The sequence below is a fragment of the Excalfactoria chinensis genome, chromosome 5 (genome assembly GCF_039878825.1).
Source record: "Excalfactoria chinensis isolate bCotChi1 chromosome 5, bCotChi1.hap2, whole genome shotgun sequence".
NCBI classification, from domain to species: domain Eukaryota; kingdom Metazoa; phylum Chordata; class Aves; order Galliformes; family Phasianidae; genus Excalfactoria; species Excalfactoria chinensis.
Window position 1 is genome coordinate 10635525 of NC_092829.1, and position 18749 is coordinate 10654273.

The 18749-nt window shown below is 38.0% G+C and overlaps 1 protein-coding gene across 17 annotated transcripts in view; it reads left to right on the top strand.

Annotated features, from left to right (window-relative positions):
* Nucleotides 1-13439, top strand: part of BEGAIN (brain enriched guanylate kinase associated) — a 143496-nt gene extending 130057 nt beyond the window's left edge. For 11 of the 17 annotated variants that reach the window (XM_072338061.1, XM_072338062.1, XM_072338068.1 and 8 more), the window contains 4 exons: nt 4799-4906; nt 8094-8177; nt 11138-11185; nt 11305-13431. In XM_072338061.1, coding sequence (XP_072194162.1) covers nt 4799-4906; nt 8094-8177; nt 11138-11185; nt 11305-12678 — 1614 coding nt within the window. In that variant the 3' untranslated portion in view covers nt 12679-13431. Of the gene's footprint in view, nt 1-4798; nt 4907-8093; nt 8178-11137; nt 11186-11304 lie in introns of all 17 variants that reach the window. The other 6 variants (XM_072338066.1, XM_072338072.1, XM_072338078.1 and 3 more) reach the window with 3 other exon arrangements.
* The last annotated feature ends 5310 nt before the right edge of the window (nt 13440-18749 follow it).

The window sequence follows — 18749 nt, forward strand, 5'->3', positions numbered from 1 at the left end:
TTGGCCTAAGAAGGTGAGAAATTTCTGATCTAGAAGGGAAAAGAACAGAAAGGGAGAGGAGGAGAAAAAAGTTCTGCCTGTATATCACATAAAAACCTTGCAGGAAACATCTGTCCTTCAACGTTGAGACCCTAGGGATAGGATAACTGTGCCACTTTAGTGTTATTTGTAACAGAACATGTCTCTCCCTCTTTCTGTCATTCAGGTGTTACTTATTAAGAGGCATTTTCAAAGGGATGCTGCTGGCCAGCCTTCATGTTTGATCACTGCTGTGACTACTTATTCTCATGATAGCACTGAAACACTATCCACTGAAATGTTCTCTACAGGAACATCAAGAACAGATTTACTTTGCCATGTTTGAAAAGGCTGACATGTCCATAGAGCAGCACTACTCATTTGCAAAACTGAGACTGATTTCTAAAGGTCTGTACACATACCAGATCTCCCACAGGACAGCAAAGGAGGCAGCAAGCAGCCTGGCCCTGATCGAGAGGCTGACATCACTGTACTGCAAAACATTCTGCCACTGAAATACAGGAAAGCACAGAAAGGATACTAAAACATTATCAATGAGACAAACAATTTTACTGCATCTTACCCATTTAGGCCAAGGGACTGAAGCTGGAGCTTTTGTGGACCCAGTAATACACATGAAAAACCACAAGAAAATCCTTTCATTTGGTATATTCCAGATTATGATTAAGTATTTCATGTTGTTTAGACCTACCAAAACTCCTTTCACCCCACTTACACCATTAATAACAGGTACAGAGACTAGACAGTAAGGGTTTTTAAAGCCACACCTCATATCTTTCTGGATCTCTGATTATATGGGATTAACTATGATATATATACACATTAAAAGAAAAACAAGGTTTTGGGAGATCTTTGTAAACTGAGGGATGGGCAATTAACAACCACATGGAATTTAAAAAGAGCAAGTGACAAATATGTACCTGGGACAACCCTAGTTATACATGCAGACTGATTAACAAGAGGTTGAAGGGCAGCACTGCAGCTTTCTGGGGGTTTTGGCTGATAGCAAGTTTGATCTGAACCAGCAGTGTGCCCTGGCAGCCCAAAGGACCAACCATACCATGAGGTGCACCAGGCTCAGCAGTGACATTGGGTGTGGGGAAAGTTTGTCCCACTCTGGTCTGTGCTGTGTGGCCTCACCGGTGGTTAGGTCAGGTGGGGGTTAGGGACAGGCTTTGCCCTAGAAGGTGGTGAACATGAAACAGGATGCCCAGGGCAGTGGGCATGGCCCAGAGCTACTGGAGTTCAAGGAGCTTCCTGACAATGCACTCAGACATAGGGTTTGGATTTGAGGTGGTGCTGTGTAGAGCCAGGGATTGGACTCAGTGATCCTTACGTGCCCCTTCCAACTCAGAACAGTCTATAGTTCTATCATTTGATCCTTTTAGGAAAAGCAAGTACCTCAGGCAGGATCTGAGCGAGAGGCAGCAAGGCTCATGCTAAACATGGGTTAGGAGAAAAGGCCATGAGCACTTGATTCCCCAACATCAATATCAGAGCTGTGCACTGCTGGAGCCACCCAGCACTGTGAATCTGGTCTGACTCAGACATGGGCACATGATTGCAGTTCTGGTGAATTAGTCACTGTGTACTGTACTCTCTAATGCTGGCTCTGTGCTGGGGGGAAGGCCAGGGCAAGATGCATTGAGCTGACTCAACAAAAATTTCTGAACAAAGACCCAAAGCATTTTGGATCACACTTCAGGAGTCCTCAGCCCAGCTGCAAGCTATTGGCATGTCAATAACCCCATTAACTTGATCCGTTACTGAATTTTAGGAGATAGGTTGCTAGCACCTGCAGAATAGAGAGCAGTGCCAAAAGAGTGAGGAGAGGTCACTAGCACTGCAGCACATAACAGCAAGCATCTAACAGCTACCAGGCACAAAAGTTTGCAGAAGGTGGTTATAAATAAAATAAGCATCTCCATTTGTAACATATAATCATAGCATTGATATTATTATTCCTGTCCTTCTTCCATCCCACTTATCCTTGTAGCTAGAAAAACGACTGTCAGTCTGTAACTGGAGAGCTCTAAGTTGCAGCTCCCAGTAGTCCTTTCAATGCAGCAATCCAACACTACCATGCCATATCTGCCAGCTACACTGTTTTCCCTGAGGTGATCTCAGGGTTAAGCTTCTGTGCCATTGCTGCCCCAAGTGCACCACAGTAATCCCTGGCTGAAGCCTTGAACTTTTAAAGCTGGGGACAAAATGACACCAAGTATGCAGCCAGTGTGCCAAAGCCTTTCGGGGTCCTGTTCATCCTTAAGCTACCTCATTTTGCTGTTTGTGTGATGAACTCCTTGTTTATGTCAACAGCGCTTTTAAGAGAAAAATACTAACACACACTGGTGGAGAGCACTGGAGTAGCCTTTCTTTCTCATCCCCCTCCTCCACAGCACTACTGATCTGGCTGTGATCTGACATAGAGAGTATACATTTGGACTGAAATGAGTTCAACAAATAGATATGTATGTATATTTAAATGATATTCAGGTACAAAGTCTGGAAAATGTCAGCCTGAAAGCTTCAGTAACTGAAATAAAATGAAACCATAATTCAGTCAATTCAGTATTATGTAATGCAATGAAAAAGTACTGTTTCCAATGCCTGAATCTGCTGCCTTTTTATGAGTTCTCTCTGTGCTGGAGCCTATAAATCCTCTATTAGACAATCTTGCCTGAACAGCAAAATTTATTAAACCAAGTTTTGTTTGGTTAGGCAAGAGCAACGCTCATTGAAATCAGCCTTAGAGCAAAAGGAAGTCCTATGGATCATCTGCCCTAGCACTGACAACAACTTTTCATTCAAGGATTGATAAAATATTCAGTACAAAGAGTTTTTTGGAAGACTGGCTCCATACTCAGTGGACCTGGATCCCTTAAAAGCAGGAAATGATTTAGAAAACAGGACATGTTTTTCCAAGGTACTTAGGTAGCAGGAGATGCCAATATAGCACTTGTCTACCTTGTTACACAGCTAAATACGTTTGCAAATGTAATCTTCAGTCACTCTCAAATTTCTAGAGGTGCTCAGACGTCCAGAAGGTTTACAAAGTGCCTAGCTGTTTAATTCTCATTAAAATCAATGCTAGCTAAGGGCCTCATACAAAACCACTTCAATTTGCTTAATAAAAAACCCAGCCTCTAAGATCACGCACCTTGTTCAAACCAGTGAGGTTGGAGCTTCTGCGAGTTCTCCAAGCTATGCTTTGGTTTTCCACAACAGTCCCCAGGCAACATGCAGGAGCACTGGTGAGGTGGTCAGAGAGCATGACAGAAGGAGAGGTTTGAGCCTGAATCAGTCTCCAGGAGCAGGAGCAGACTGTCCCTAGAAAACAGAAGCATTAAAATAGGATGACATTAAAGATGATATTAAAATAGGTTAGGCCAGACCTTCACAATAGCACATCAATCATATCTCCACTATTTAAAACAAGATATGGGCTCACTTAGACCATTTTAGAACACATTTTTCTTTAAGCAGCAGCTTAGGATGAGTTGCCACTTCTAATTTAATCAGTCTTCTTTAATGTATGTTGGTGCTTTGCATCTAGATAATTAACTTTGATATTCATTTTATGGCTTCAAGGCATAAACTCCTGTTGCTGTCAACTACCTGACAATACAGAGCATGCGCTGATAAAAGACTTTCATGCGACCCTGGCAATATGGCATTTTGGAAATTTGAGTAGCTAATGTGATCAGCCTGCTGGATAAAATCTTTCACAAGTTACTCCAGTGATCTGAGAATGGAAAGTGTGATTGTGAACTTGTCACTGGAGTAATTTCACAAAACAAAACAGATGTACATTGAAGTTTACCCTAATTTCTGTTCTTATAGTAATGCTCCTTTCTAAAATAATCCTATAGAAAGCTGGCAAACCTTTTTATTGTGGCCTTGTACGGCACAGAGCACAAGGTAGTTGCCTTGATCCCAGACAGGACACACAGAAGCTACCATACATTTTTAAAGTAATGTAAGTCTAATAGCAATGTTATAAATGATCATTACAACATACTTTTATATTTTATATATAAAATACATATATAAAATACTTTTTATGTACGAGGTGGTATAATAAACACAGCAATACAAAAATGGGACAGAAGGGGAGGGCCAGTGGCACTTCAATTTCCTGCTAAATTCTTTGCTTTTATAGTGAAAAGTTACATCCTACTGGTAACAAGGTTAAATTGGTGAGCAGCAAAAAGTTTGAATCAGTCTCTTTTCTTATTATCCCACAGTGGGTCACCTTCTGCTAGCATACAAGCTAACCCTAGAATCAGGCAAACATTCATCTTGAGAAATGGCAAGACAGGACTTCTAAAACAGCCTGCATAGTCGACAGAAAAAAAGAGAATGGCTCAGTTACAGCTACTTTTTAAATACTGTTCTTCTTCCATGTCATTCAGTATGGGAGTTAACGGGATAACTTAAGCAACATTCTTGTAGCAAAGGCCAAGAGCAGCTCAAGCCCCTTCAAGAAATTCTGAAGAACAAACAGCTGAACCTCAACTTAATCCTTTTTCACAGGCTAGTTAGAGCATTCCATGGTGGTGCTTAGTGTGAGTTTAATTTGACCACCCTGTTTTCAAAGTACGTTGCCTCATCTGCTGATTGAAGAAAGCAAAAAAGTAGAAACATAAATATATGCATCCATTGTGTTTTTCCTTAAGTTTGAGAATGAGATCAAGCTTTGAGTACTTGAAATATTTTGACAGTAGAAAAAATACTGACTACTCCATTTTCTACGCAGGGTCAACATTACGAAGAAGAAAAGAGGGCTTTGAGCCATGAAATAATTGCACTTAATAATCACTTAATAGAAGCCAAGGTGACAATAGATAAGTTGTCAGAAGACAATGTAAGTATTTAATTATGAATACATCTTGAGACTATGCTTACTAATAAATTACGCTACATGCTTTCTATGCAATTATATGAATTTCTTATTTCTTACATTATATGTAACTGCCACCTATATAGTTAAAATCCATATTTGATGCTGCTGCCATTTTGCAACTTTGACTGTTCTCTGGTTACAGAAACTTATGGATTTTTTCCCCTTTATATCTAACCTAAACTGATGAGAAAGTTATCCTAAGACACAGAGATATTTCTGCAATGATTTTACCATAGGTCCCAAACAAGCAGACCGGTAGAAACGTATTCAGACATGAAGTGTGGACATGTCTTCATTGCAGATTCAGCACAAAGCTTGTAGGCACAGGACAGAGCCCTCCATTTCCCACAGTTCCTGTGATCTTTTAGTCTTTGCTCATTGACAGGGAATGCCCAGCATGAGTGAGCTCTACAATTCATAGGTAGGACTGATGCAGCCTGGTCACTCAGATTACTGTCAGGTTTTCCCCAATGATGGTTCACACTTTCCCTTCCTCTGTGTGAAATTAAACAGGGAATGTATTTTGTGGTTGTCATCTTGCATCTCATTAGACATTACAGGAATCCTGCATGTGTTCAGCAATTGTCAGTGAAGCTCATGAAATCCTTCCATGAACAAACCTAACAAAGTCAGTAAGGAAAGGAAACATTTAGTTCATTATTTTGTCATTCTTTAGACACCTAGTAACAAAACAGAAAAGTCACCTACAGAAGATGTTTTTGTTATTGCTAATTCTTCAGCAACCTACATTCTCTTCCCATACTCCATATGAAACTCCTAATCATAGCAGAAGGTATCTGATCCCATTAACTGTTGATGTGAATTATGATGGTCAACCACTTTCCAATGGAAACAAAGATTTCACAATCTAATCTTCTACTTTTACAGAAATTGTGTTGAAACAGACATTGCTACATAAGTCTATAGTTAAATGAACCTGATAAATGCAACAAGTTAACTTTAGGTTTAAGAAGTACATGTATAAGTCTGGACTAATTGCAACTGAAATCAGTGGAGTTATTTCAAATTTAAAATGGAAGGGACAGAAACAGGGACACTTTCCCACTAAGTATTCATGCATCTTCTACTACTTCATGAAGCCAGATTTAAGTCAACATCCCAAAAAGGATTTTCAATATTAATAGTTTTTAAAAGGTAGCTCAGACTGACCTGGAATACAGTGTACTCTTCCTCCAAGAGAGAGAACTATTGTGAACCACACTGAATATTATTTTACAGCCCAAGAATATAAAAAGCCGGTACTACTGCTTCACAATTCATCTCAATTCACAGCAAAAAAAATAAAATAAATTAAAAAAAAAAAAAAAAAAAGAATGAATCTGTCCTTCATTATGTAGTGTCACTAATGAAAGCAAAAGAAAAAAATCCAATGTTTAAAATAAGGAATTTAAATTATTAAATGAAATAATCACTTAATACTATACAAGAAGAGTTTGTATCAAAGTGAATACTCCATTCTGAGGAGAATATGCATTTTACTTGCAAATATTTCTTCTTCCGTCAGCTTCTTCCAACCATATTTGCCCCTGTTCCTTTGATGGACATGTAAAAAATGCATTTTGATGTAAAAATATATTTTAGATCATGAAAATGCTTTTGGAATTTAGTGTCTGATTAGTGTTCAAGATGCCATAGATGTGGCTCATCACCATCTAGGTAAACAGGCATAAAGTCACTCCAGCCTTACAGCATGTCACTGCATACTGAGCACAAAACACATGTGGCACATCCAACTAGTTTTGTAGTAATTTTTAAAGTAGCTAAAAATAGAATAAGAAAAGCTTTTTGTTCTCTCCATGGCAACCACTTCACAGAAACAGAGCCTCAGTTCTTTTAAAGAAAGGATACAATCTGGATTGTCTTCATTTTTATGTGCCATAGGGGAACAGTAGAACCTGTATATGCATTGTACAGCAAAATTGTATGTGCTTAATGTGCATGTAGCACACCAGAACCAAGCACATATGTAACAGATTTTGCTTCCAAATTAAATTCTTGGATTCCTAGTGTTTGCATCTGTTTTCAGGAATAAAGATAGTGCGTACTGACATGAAATGTAAGACTTACATAGATGAAATCTACTTCCTGTGTAAATTTAAAGGAGAAAACACCTTGTATAAAGCTCATGGAGACACAGACACACACAGACACATATGTACATGGAAATATCTAAGGACCCTTAAAAACAAAGTAATAAATCAACTAATGATCACAGGAAAAATACTTTTACTGGCCACATGCCTCATGGACTCTCAGCAACATCTTTCTCTTTATTCTTAGAGAATATCTTTAAGTAGAGGGAAATTCCACTTTTCCTTTTAGCAGAAAACATATCATTTTTTAGGGGAACAAGTGGAATGGTAAAACTCTGCAACAACAGAAGAAATTCAAAGAAATTCAACATTCAACATTTTTTCCTGATAAATCTGTTCTTATTTTTGCAGGTTAATACAGCCTTGTGGCCAAAGTGATCAATGTTTTGTTTGTCTAATTGCTACACATGAAGTCAATTTGGAAGTCAGCTTAGTTTTTAATGGCACCTTGAGCAGAAGCAGCATGTAACTCTTACCCACAAGGACCCAAAGATACTGGTTGAAGGATGCAGTTACAATCATATGTCTTAAACTAAATTAAGAAGTAATATGAGCTGAGGGCACATCTCTGTACAGAATCATAAGATTTTTTTCTGCAGTTTTCCTAAAGTAGTATCTCAGAGCTGATCTGGATAACAGTCAGTAAAAATCATCTGCTCTTCACATTTCTTTTTGCTTAAAATATAATGTTTATTTTCACCCTCATAGTTCCACGCATGTTAACAGTATAAAGCCAAGTTCATAGCGGTAAGTATTCATCTTCTGAAATGCAGATTTCTGCTCCATAGATTCAGTGTTTAATTTTTGGTAATTTTATCAACCCTCACAGAGCAAAGGGACAAACTACTCAGCATCACACAAGAAATACAGAATCTTAATGAGTTTAAAAGTTGATTTATGCTCCAACCTTCCCCAGAGTCAAACTCTGAAACATTTCTCAGGCATGGGTGATAGCCACAAGTTTGCAAACTTGAAAAAAACAGGCTTTTTTCCCCCCTTTTTTTTCCTTTCTCTCTTTTTTTTTTCCCCTCCAGGAACTCTATAGGAAGGACTGCAATTTAGCTGCTCAGTTGCTCCAGTGCAGCAAGAATTACGACAGGGCACATAAACTTTCTGAGGTAATGTGACTAAACCTGATGAATATTTGAAGAAATAAATATTGTATGGAAAGCTGGTTGTTTTATCACTTCCAGAATTTGTTTGCCCCTTAGGCTTTGATTGATTTATTTATTTATTTATTCACCCTTTAAGTAGCCCTGGCGGTTTTGTGCACCTGCTGCTATTCTGTATAGTTGGGGAGATGCTGACAAAATCAGAGGCAGTAATGGAACTTGAAGATACTCCCTGCTATCCAACAGAATGTGTCTCAGCTGAACATGTTATATAGTAAAGGTTATTGTGAAACTAAAGTGGTGAGAAGTCTAGGCTGCAAAATATTGGGGTTTGTGAAGAGGAGTGAGGACATGATAGGATTCAATCAATCTTCTTCCTGAAGTCATTTTCCAGTCTGGTTAATTCTAACTCTGAATCTTGAAACAAACTGGCAAATATTTTTTCTAAAGCAACCATAGCACTGGTTAATTGAATTCCAAGGTATAAACTTTAATTAATATTCTTGACTTCCAAAGAAAGTGACATGAGGAACAGTCTCCTTGAAGGGGAGGCAAATGTGTCAACCAACAAGGCAGTCTTTGGATATGCAGGACCCTCCTCAAAGCAATAGCACTTTCCTCATATATATTGGCTCGTTGAAGGTCACAGAGGAAAACTTTCCCTTGATTAGCCTCATCAGGTTACTCATCCCCAACAACAATGGCCTCTTTTGTGCAATTCTGTGACAGAATAATGCAAAACCAAATGTCATTTCTAAGCCACAAGATTTAATAAAAGCACTAAACAATTCTGACAAGGACTGATCAACATTCTTCCATCACATGGGTAATGATGTTCTGGATCTGAAGCAAAACCTCCAAATTTACCAATATTCTGATGCCATTATTTTTCCTAGTGGCTGACTTCACTTACCATTTAATATCTAGGAGTCATCACTACATTACTCATACCAAAATCCTCCTCCCTATTAGTAAGAATTAGGATCATAAAGGTATTTAGCAGCTCTCTTGCAGAGAGGCATCACAAACTGGAATCTCCCCACAGTTTCACAGACTGTTACACACTTAATTAAATGGGCAATCTTCACTCTCAGCTCAGAGTATTGATCAATGTACTGAGTGTAAAAATATTGTCACAGTCAATAAATTCCTCACAAGCACAAATATTGCCTGAAAAATTATTGCATATTACCAAGAAACCTAAACTACTGAACAATATATTAATGACAGCAATATCATTTGCTTAATTCCAGCTTCCAGTACAATAAGAAAAATATTATTTCTTTTAATACATTTCAGAGTATAAATGATGTATGCAAAATAGACTCAACAGTAGTGTTAAAGGAAACTAAATATTAGCTGCCCAATACTGAACTTCACATTAAATGAACTGTATTTCTTTTCTGCACTTTCATGGCTACTTACAGCGGCCTTATTTACTTACTGTTTATTCAATCTTTGTTGCATCTGTACTTACTATGACTAATATTTCTGTCTGCCAGCAAACTGGCAATCTTATACTCTTTATTTCCGGTGGAAGATATATGAGCTAATTACCAACATAATGATTAATCCAAAATACCATAGAAAAAATACTCATTCTACTCCTCAGTAACAAGGATGTTTTTTCACAATATACCATACTACTAAATTTTGGGCATTAAAATATCTTCAAGCAATTCACAGAGAAGTTAAAATAGAAACACCATACCTTATACAACGTGATATCACTGGGAGCAGTACACAACTTGAATTTTTCTCGCCTAAAGAGGAGCGCTGAGTGGGACTACCTCAATATTTTTAGGGCTGTCTCCCCTAGAGAAACAAAGTTAAAGATTGTGTGTGAAAGTTGCGGCTTAAAGTGTAACCACTGGCCATTTGGAAAGGAGAAACCTGATTTCCACTTAAAAGAAAAATCTAAACTGAGAGGATTCCCATCAAGAATTAAAAGAAAAACCTAAACTGAGAGGATTCCCACCAAGAATTCAGGGGCATAAGGTCTTAAGTGGCATAAACCAATATAGATATCAAAGTAGCTAACCCAAAGTCATAAACCCAGTTGCAAATTTAGCCCAAACAGGAGCTCCTTGGATTTTCAGCAAGAAGAGCTGAGTCAGATGTTGTGGAGCACTGGTTATGCAGGATCAGTGGTAGAGATTTGAAACACAAGGCCGAAAAAGAAGTATATGTATAGTCAGTACAATCCTTGGTTATACCTGTGTAGGATTTACCTATTGGGTTTTTTGAGATGCATCATACAAAGTGGTGTCTCTCATTTTTTTCCAGAAACGGTCAGTCTTTGGTGCACAACAGATTTATTGACTAATTTTGAGTAGTCTGCCATAGGAGTCACAGTGCTTCTTTGGGTGATAGATCTTATTTCAGCTGGTGTAGCAAGAGACCCAAAAAGAAGCCAAAAGCAGCTGCTGGCAGAGGAAGCTTATAAGGTTTGTCAATCTGACAGGTTGTGGTCTGATTGCTGGGACAAGGTAGCTGTTCATTTGCTTCTTTTTCCAGCACAGAAACACTCTTGTCATAGCAACAAGTACCATGGCCTTAAGTGTCAGTGAAACCAACTTTCCCATCTCTTCAAATAACATCACTTATCAAATGTGACACCAAAGGGCAGGAGCCAATTTGGCAGTAGGCTGGAGGCGAGAGTTGCTCAAAGAAGGCCATAAGAACACAATATAACTAATCTCTTCCTCTTCTTTCCTCATCCCAGCAGAGACTTCCATACCCCATGTACAAAACACACACATTAACAGACTGCCTGGAAAGTGTTGCTGTAGGTTCTGATTCCCTACATGCCTTTTTAAGGTGGTTATTTACTATGTTCTTCAGTTTGTTTTGATCCAACTGAAATTAATTTGGAAGGAATCATTTCAGTTTCATAAGAGAAGCAGATAAACACTTCTAAATGTTAAGTAAATAAATGAAATTCATTTGATTACATTTGTTTTCAGAAATGCACAGAGACTGTGGCCTTCACATTAGTCAAAGAACCATATCTGGTGAGCTACATAATATCATAAACTGCACTCATATGTCAATGTTGCATAAAACCAAGCAGATACCAGTACTGATATGCACCCTTTTCTCCTGTCCCCTCTACTACCTCTCTATGTTACAGTTGCCATCTGACTTTCAGGAAAGAGTCAGCATCCATCTGGAAAAACATGGGTGCAGTCTTTCTGTCCCCTTGTGCCACACATCTTACGCTGATACCATACCCACCTGTGTCATCGCCAAAGTACTGGAGAAACCAGATCCAAACAGCTTGTCTTCACATTTGTCAAGCCCCTCAACAAGGGATCTCAATTTTCAGGACCCTGCTGGAAAACTTGGGCAGAGGCCTCAGTACAAGTCAGACATCTACTGCAGTGACACTGCCCTGTATTGCCCTGAGGAGAGAAGGAGGGAGAGGAGACCAAGTGTGGACACGCAAGTGAAAGACGTGGGGTTCCTGCGGTCCCAGAACTCCACAGACAGTACTGTTGAAGAAGATGGTTTCCATTCCAGCTTCTCTCACGAAGCCTTCCCAGAGTACATCACCTCTTTGCCGACCTCCAGCTCCTATTCCAGCTTCAGCGTCACATCTGAAGAGAAGGAGAATGCCCAAGCCAACACTATGACAGCCTCCCAGCAAGCGATCTACATGAGCAACCGAGATGAACTGTTTGAAAGAAAGTCACCGGCAGGTTATGAGCATCAGGGAAGCCCAAGGTTTGCCAAGTCTAAACCTGCACAGCACATGGAGCTTGCTGATGATAATGAGAACTCCCCCACTTTTACTCGGACTCTGCCTCCTTATGCAAATGAACCTTTTCATTTCTCAGCCATAACACCACAACAGGCTTTAGCAAATCAGAAAATGAGGAATGAGTGCAGGAGCACCAACCTTTCAGAAGAAGACTTACCTGGGCGATGGAGGCAGTTGAGTGTGGAGGACATTGGCGCATACTCTTATAGGAACACTGGCAGGCTGTCACCCTGCAGCTTTTCAGAGCAGTATTACAGCAGCCCTATTAAAACAGGAGACAGTAGAACAAGTCCCATATATGCTAGTTACAAAGCGGATAGCTGCTCAGAGGGAGATGATATCTGCCAAAGCAGACTTGTGGATTCTTGCTTCCTGAGAGCAGATAGTGGCCTGAACATTGACATCAGCACTAGCTGTAAACAGGACAACTTGCCCGCTTACAAAACAAAAGAATCAAGAGACCAAAAAAATGAAAGGATCACTGTCCAGTTATGCAGTAGCAAAAACATCGAAAATAGCCCAGTGTTGAAAAGAGAATATGTGGACGTGAGCCCCAACAGCTCTGCAGAGTCCCTCAATCACAGTTCAATAGAGGCTTCAGAAATCCACCAGTCTTCCATAGAGCAAGGAAGCCATTCGGGTATTCACAGCAAACAGCAGCAGTTTCAGCGGACTGGGAGTACTGGTTTGAGTCGGAAGGACAGCCTTACAAAAGCACAACTATACGGAACCCTTCTGAATTAGGCATCTTCCAGAACTGCAATAAGACCACAAGCGAAAGAAAGCAAACCGTGTTTGATACTTCTTGTGAACGTAAGGTCCTCAGAAACGGAGTATAAAATATATATTCATAATGGTACTATATGTTTGAAATGAAATCTCTCCAAAAATGTTATACAGCACTTTTCACTTAACATCCTTTCCACGTGGGAGACGGTCCCCTCCCCTCTTTTATAAACCTGAAATATTTTTATAAACAAAATGGTATTTATTAGACTATCCTAAGATATTTGAGCAGAATTCTTTTCCCTTCAAGCAGGTTTCTTATTTATTTTTGTGCATGAGGCCATCTGTGCCTAAACTCTTGGAGGAAAAGGGTAAAATCATGATGATGGCAGTGAAAAAAAAAATAAAAAAATCCACCTGATAAAATACCATAAACTTCATGTGAAAAAAAAAAACAACACAACAAAAACAAGACTAAAAAGAAGGGTGAATTTGAAAAAGTATATTTTTAAAAAAGAATGGAATTGTATCTTAAATTATTTCATACAAATGTATTTATGAGTGACTAATGTATGCACAAAGTGATACCAATATTTTGTTCTTTTAATCCACTGTGTTTCTGCTTTCCTATTTTTCCTTGTATACACTACCTCAAAAGTAATTGAGGGTTTCTTTGTCACATTTTCCGTAGGCTTGCATTTATATTGTCTACAATGCATGCAGTGTCATAATTAATACTGTATTTTGCATTACTTAATAAAAGACACCAGTGGAGATATTTTGTTGGGTTCTTTATCCTTTGTTAAAACATACCATGGACAACAGAATATGGGTGTATTCTAAATGATATCAGCCCAGTAAATGTTAATGAAAAAAGCTCCTACTTACATTGCTATCCAAGAGTCTGTCTAAACTGCAAAGCAGTGGTTCTCAGCCTTTGGCCCCTGGAATTGTAAGGACTGCTTCTCATCGGCCTTGGAAGGTAAACAAGGAAAACAAACCAGTTGTCAATAGCTTTAAATTCACTGCAAAAGGCTCTGCATACTCTAAAGAAACTTGAAAACTGTGTGAAAGTTGTGATTTAACCTCCTCCTCTATTATGTATGTAGTTGGCACAACTCTTCAGGTCTTTAGAACTGTTATTTTCCACAACTGTCCTTTTTCACACATACTTCAAACACAGATGCTTTTCTAAGATTTAAGGAACGTTTGATCTTCTGCAGCGTATAGCATTTCAATCTTGGCTCTGAGAAGCCATAATTCTACCTGTAGTTTCTGTGTTCCCTCCAGTTTTCTGTTTCTCACCATTCCACCACTAAGGAGTGTACAACTTGGGCAGTCACAGGAGGGACAGAAAAAAAGAGGAAAGAAAAACAGAAAGAGAGAAGGGAAAATCCTGTGGTTTTCCTTCATGGCTTCAGTGCTGCTGCCGGTAAGAGGCAGAATACAGCAATAAATGGAAAATCATTCTTATAATTCATATCCATTAAACATGTATCCTGTACTTGAAATATTGACTCTGACAGGCATGGGTGTAGGGAAGGATCTTACTTAGTGCAGTATGTGGTAGTGAGTCAGTAAAATCACTGTGGAAATCTAAAAATCTAGTACCTATAAAGCTAAAATGATGTTATCATCCATTATGCATATATATAAAAATAAAAAAATCTGTTTTCTGCCAATTCTCTGAAAATAACCACTTGGTAAGTTATTATGAATCGGGACACTAAAATTGCTCACTTTTATGTAAGTGTCTTAACTCATGAAGACACAGTTTCAATTCATTTGTCATCAATAATTCCCGCTGTTTCACATACTGTTATTCATATTCTTCATGGGTAATATAAAAACGTGACCACTTTTCATGCATGCAAGTACTTTCTGTGCTATCTGGAAGAAAGGGCATTAAGGTCCTACAGTTCCTCAGAGACCTGTACCACTGCTGAGGAGAACAATGGCAGCTAATAATATCACACAGGTAATCCACGACAGAAGATTGAAGTCAGGCTTATTTCTGTATGAAAGCTATTATGCACCTTGCCCTTTTATGATCCCACACAGCTGGGTGCAGGTTGTACCACAAATAAAGCCACTGAAATCTATGGGGAAAAATATATAGAGCACCAAAGATCAACTATTTTTACAGTTGAATCTGACCAGCACTAAATATGAACATGAAGATCCAGAAAATCTGCTACCTCCCTTTCAAAAGACTCAATGTTGACTAATTCAGGTTCATAAAATTTAGGCAGTCTAAGACATGACATTCATTTATTTGGCCAACGAATACAAGGATCTGAGGTGAAAATTAACTTTTATCTCACCTTAAAAATATATAAGGTATGGAAAAATAAATCCTGATATTTATGAAAAGGAATATAGTATCAAACCAACCCTTTCTATAATATACTTCATCACCTGACATTAATTTATTATTTGGATAACTGTACAAAACTTAGTTTCTTTTAGGTATTACAGATCTTATTATTTAGTGCCCTGTTATGTTATCTTTTCTTCTACTGCAGTTTCACAGCTTGTTTCTATGCTTCATTTGATTCTTTTTTTCTCAGTTTGTGTTGACTGACACGCAGATTAAAACCAGACTGTTCAGCCAATTAATAGAGTGTGTTTCTTACAAAATAGCCTATAACCCTTTAACATTTTTTTCTGTAATTAATTCAGTCACAGAATAATATGTAACCTTGTAATGAGTTTCAATTCAAGGGATCAGCTAGTTTAATGCATTGAATATTTTATAAACTCCTTTAAATCAGAAAAACCGACAACACGTTTGCATATTTTCTATGAACACAAGAGAAAAAACTAAAAAATCAAGTAATTTTTCTCAGATTTACCATTTTAACAATGGTTAACTGGGTTTTTTGTTGTTGTTGTTGTTGTTGTTGTTGTTTTTGTCCTCTCAAGCCAAGAAATTTTGAAAGATTATACTAAAGGATTCTCTTTATTTTGGTACATTCTGCTTTGATTTCTTCAGACAGCTACAAAGTACAAAGCATTTCACAAGCAATTTCAATTTCCGGTATGGAGTGCTTTATTTTTGTGCCTACTTTCAGTTTTCACATTGAGAGCAAGTCATTCAGAAATCCTGTAATGGAGCTGATTACAGGAATATATAGTCAGAGATATTTAAGACTGACTACTTGGATTTCTGTACATGTTCTCTCCAGACCACGTTCTTCCCTCACCATGGTTGCCTGTGGCTTTAGAATGGCTGTTGTAGCACCAGACAAATTCTGAAGCATGAATTTAAAAGCCGCTGAAGATTTAGGAGCCTAGCTCTGGTTAAAAATAGAAGAGGTGGGAGAGAGAATAAATAATGTCTCGTTCAGGAGGACTTGTACTTTGGTCCAAGTGGAATGGACCTGACTTCTGCAGTGCTTCTCAAATGTCTTACATTCTGCAGGACAGAAGATGATGAAAGACAATATCTAAAACATTGTTCTTAGAACACCTGACTTCAGTTTCTCATTCAAGCAGGTGTGATGAACTTTATACTTCTCTAACTGTGACTCCAGAAATGCAAAAGAACTGACTTTCACTCAAAGAAAACTGCCTCAGATTTCCCCATTCCTGTGGCTGAGAATTTGCCTCAAAATAGCATGTCCTACAGGTATAAAAGTCTGATTTTCTCTCAAGCATTATAAAACTGCCAAAGTGTCTCCACGTCACCAAAAAACCTTGCTTTTACATGTGATGATTGAAGTATTCAAATTCTACATGCAAGGCTTGTAGTTATCTAGAACAGGATTTTTGCTTTGATCGATTATTTCATTTGCCATGAATGAAAGCAGAGAAGGTGATGAAAATAAGTGGCAACTACTCAACAGTGCAGTGAAGCAGAAGATGAGAAATGTCATTTTAATGAATGAAATGTGATACCAAAGAGTACATGACACAGGACACTGGTCATGGAAACACAACAGAAGTTGAAAGATCAGAGTGAGGAGTAGAGTGAATAGCAAACCACACCACAAAAACAGATAAGAATACAAAAGAAGGAAATAGGGTACAGTTCACTAGGAAAAAATGTTACATAAGTGTTATGAAATCAAAACGAGCAAACATATTTTTTAACATGTGAGACTATTTTTCTCACTCCAAATTAAGCTTAAAATGAATCAAAGGCTCAATAAATTTGAATCACAAATATCACTTCCTTTAAAACTTTTTAGAACCCTATAAATAGCCACATTTTTAATGTTTAAATCATGGCAAACACCAAAATATGTAGTTTCCAATTCAACAGTTTCTAAATTCTACTCCCAAACTAGAAGATATATCACGTTAATCTTTTCCCCTTCCAGTGATTTAATTAAAAAGAATTTCCACTCCAAAATCTGTCACAGGACATTATTACACAGCTACTTAGATTGATTTCCCCTTCTTTAATTTTAATGTACTAATTTACATCGTTTGGACTTACCTATAGGATTATTCTTCCCTGCTCACATTTACAACCTTGTAATTCTTACAGTCTGTTATGATACCTCTCCTTAAATATTGCTTAAATTGAGTAGTTGTAGTCCAGACATTTTTCTTTGGAAGACACTCCCTTCAGATCTCTAATTCAATTCAATTATTTTCAAGAAGTATCCCCCTCACTTTTCTCCTACCAAAGTGTTTTAATATGAACACTGGGCTGGGTCAAACACTGGGTTCAAACCCAGTGAACAAAGAAAGAAAGAAGATAAATGCACAGATCAGAATGACTGGTTTCTCCCAGAATTGAAATTCTCAATAACAACAGATAGTTGGACAGAAATTCCCTCACCAAAATAAAATTTATTTTCATATAGCCAAAATGCAAGTTCGCATTTTGATGAATAGAGATCCTGGCCATGTTTCTAGAGTAGGGTCCTATTTCCTGAAAATCAGTGCACTGAAAAGAAAGGATTTCTCCTATACTTTCCGTTTGCGACTAAGGTAGTTTTTCAGGACTAGCACGGCAGCATGCTGGATGATCCCAAAATGCTTTGGGTTTGCTCATGATAGACTTGAGTCCTGTGGAGTTTATTTTTATTCTCCTTCTCCCATTCCTGGCAGGACTGAGAAATTGTTTTCAGCAATATTCATTTCAATTCATGTGTTTTCAAGCTTTATATGGTTTCAATTGCAGGTTTGTCAGACTCCAGCGTCTCTCTTAAAGTCAATAGATCTGAAGAACCTTAGTACCAAATTTTCTAATGCCTTTGAAACCCCTATTACAGTTTAATTTCCAGCCTTTCAATTCTAAGTCAATTTTTAGGAAAGGTCTAAGGTACTTAAGACCAGGATCTACCAGTTCTCAATATAAGTGCTAACTCCTGATGACCATGAACCAGGCAGGATGATCTGCATAGATTAAATCTTGGCCTGTCCCCGTTCACGTGGTGTTATACTAACCTTATCAGGAGATATTCATTGTTGTCTCAGTTTTTCTTCCGTATCTTTTTAAAAAAGAGTCTCTTTGTTATTAAACAACTTTGGCAACTTGAGCATTCTTAATAACATGTCACTCATTCCTCTACTGTTGTTTTCTCTTTGTATTTTCCATGACTCCGGGAAAGCTGTTCTTAGTTACGGTGTTTTTGTCCAGCTGAAGCTAAAAAAAAAATAACTTAAGTTTACATGCAATTAAAGATTTCCTGCTTGTGCAGTGGCTGCCCTTCAACTGAGGTTTGATCTTACCCATCTCATTTACTGACTTTGTTTTGACCCTGCAGAAAAGTGTCTTCTTTTTCCCCTCATTCCTGAGAAAGTTTTATGTGCAATTCTTCTCCACTTCTATTGTCTTTTATAACTCTCAGATCACAGGGCAGCTTATCCTACAAATCTGTATGTTTCACTTTTCAGTCTAATTTAATTCCTTTAGGTTTGCTTTCTAAATGAATTAATCAGTGAGGAGAAACTTAATCTCAGCACTATTTATTGAAAAAAAAAAAAAAATGCACATAACGTGACTTGAGAGGATGTATCATTATCCATATACCCATTATTTGCCATGAGAATTTGCCTAAGCATGAGCCATATCCTATAATCCTTCACAACACTACTTAAGTGTACATACACTGTCTCCAGTGGATAGCTAC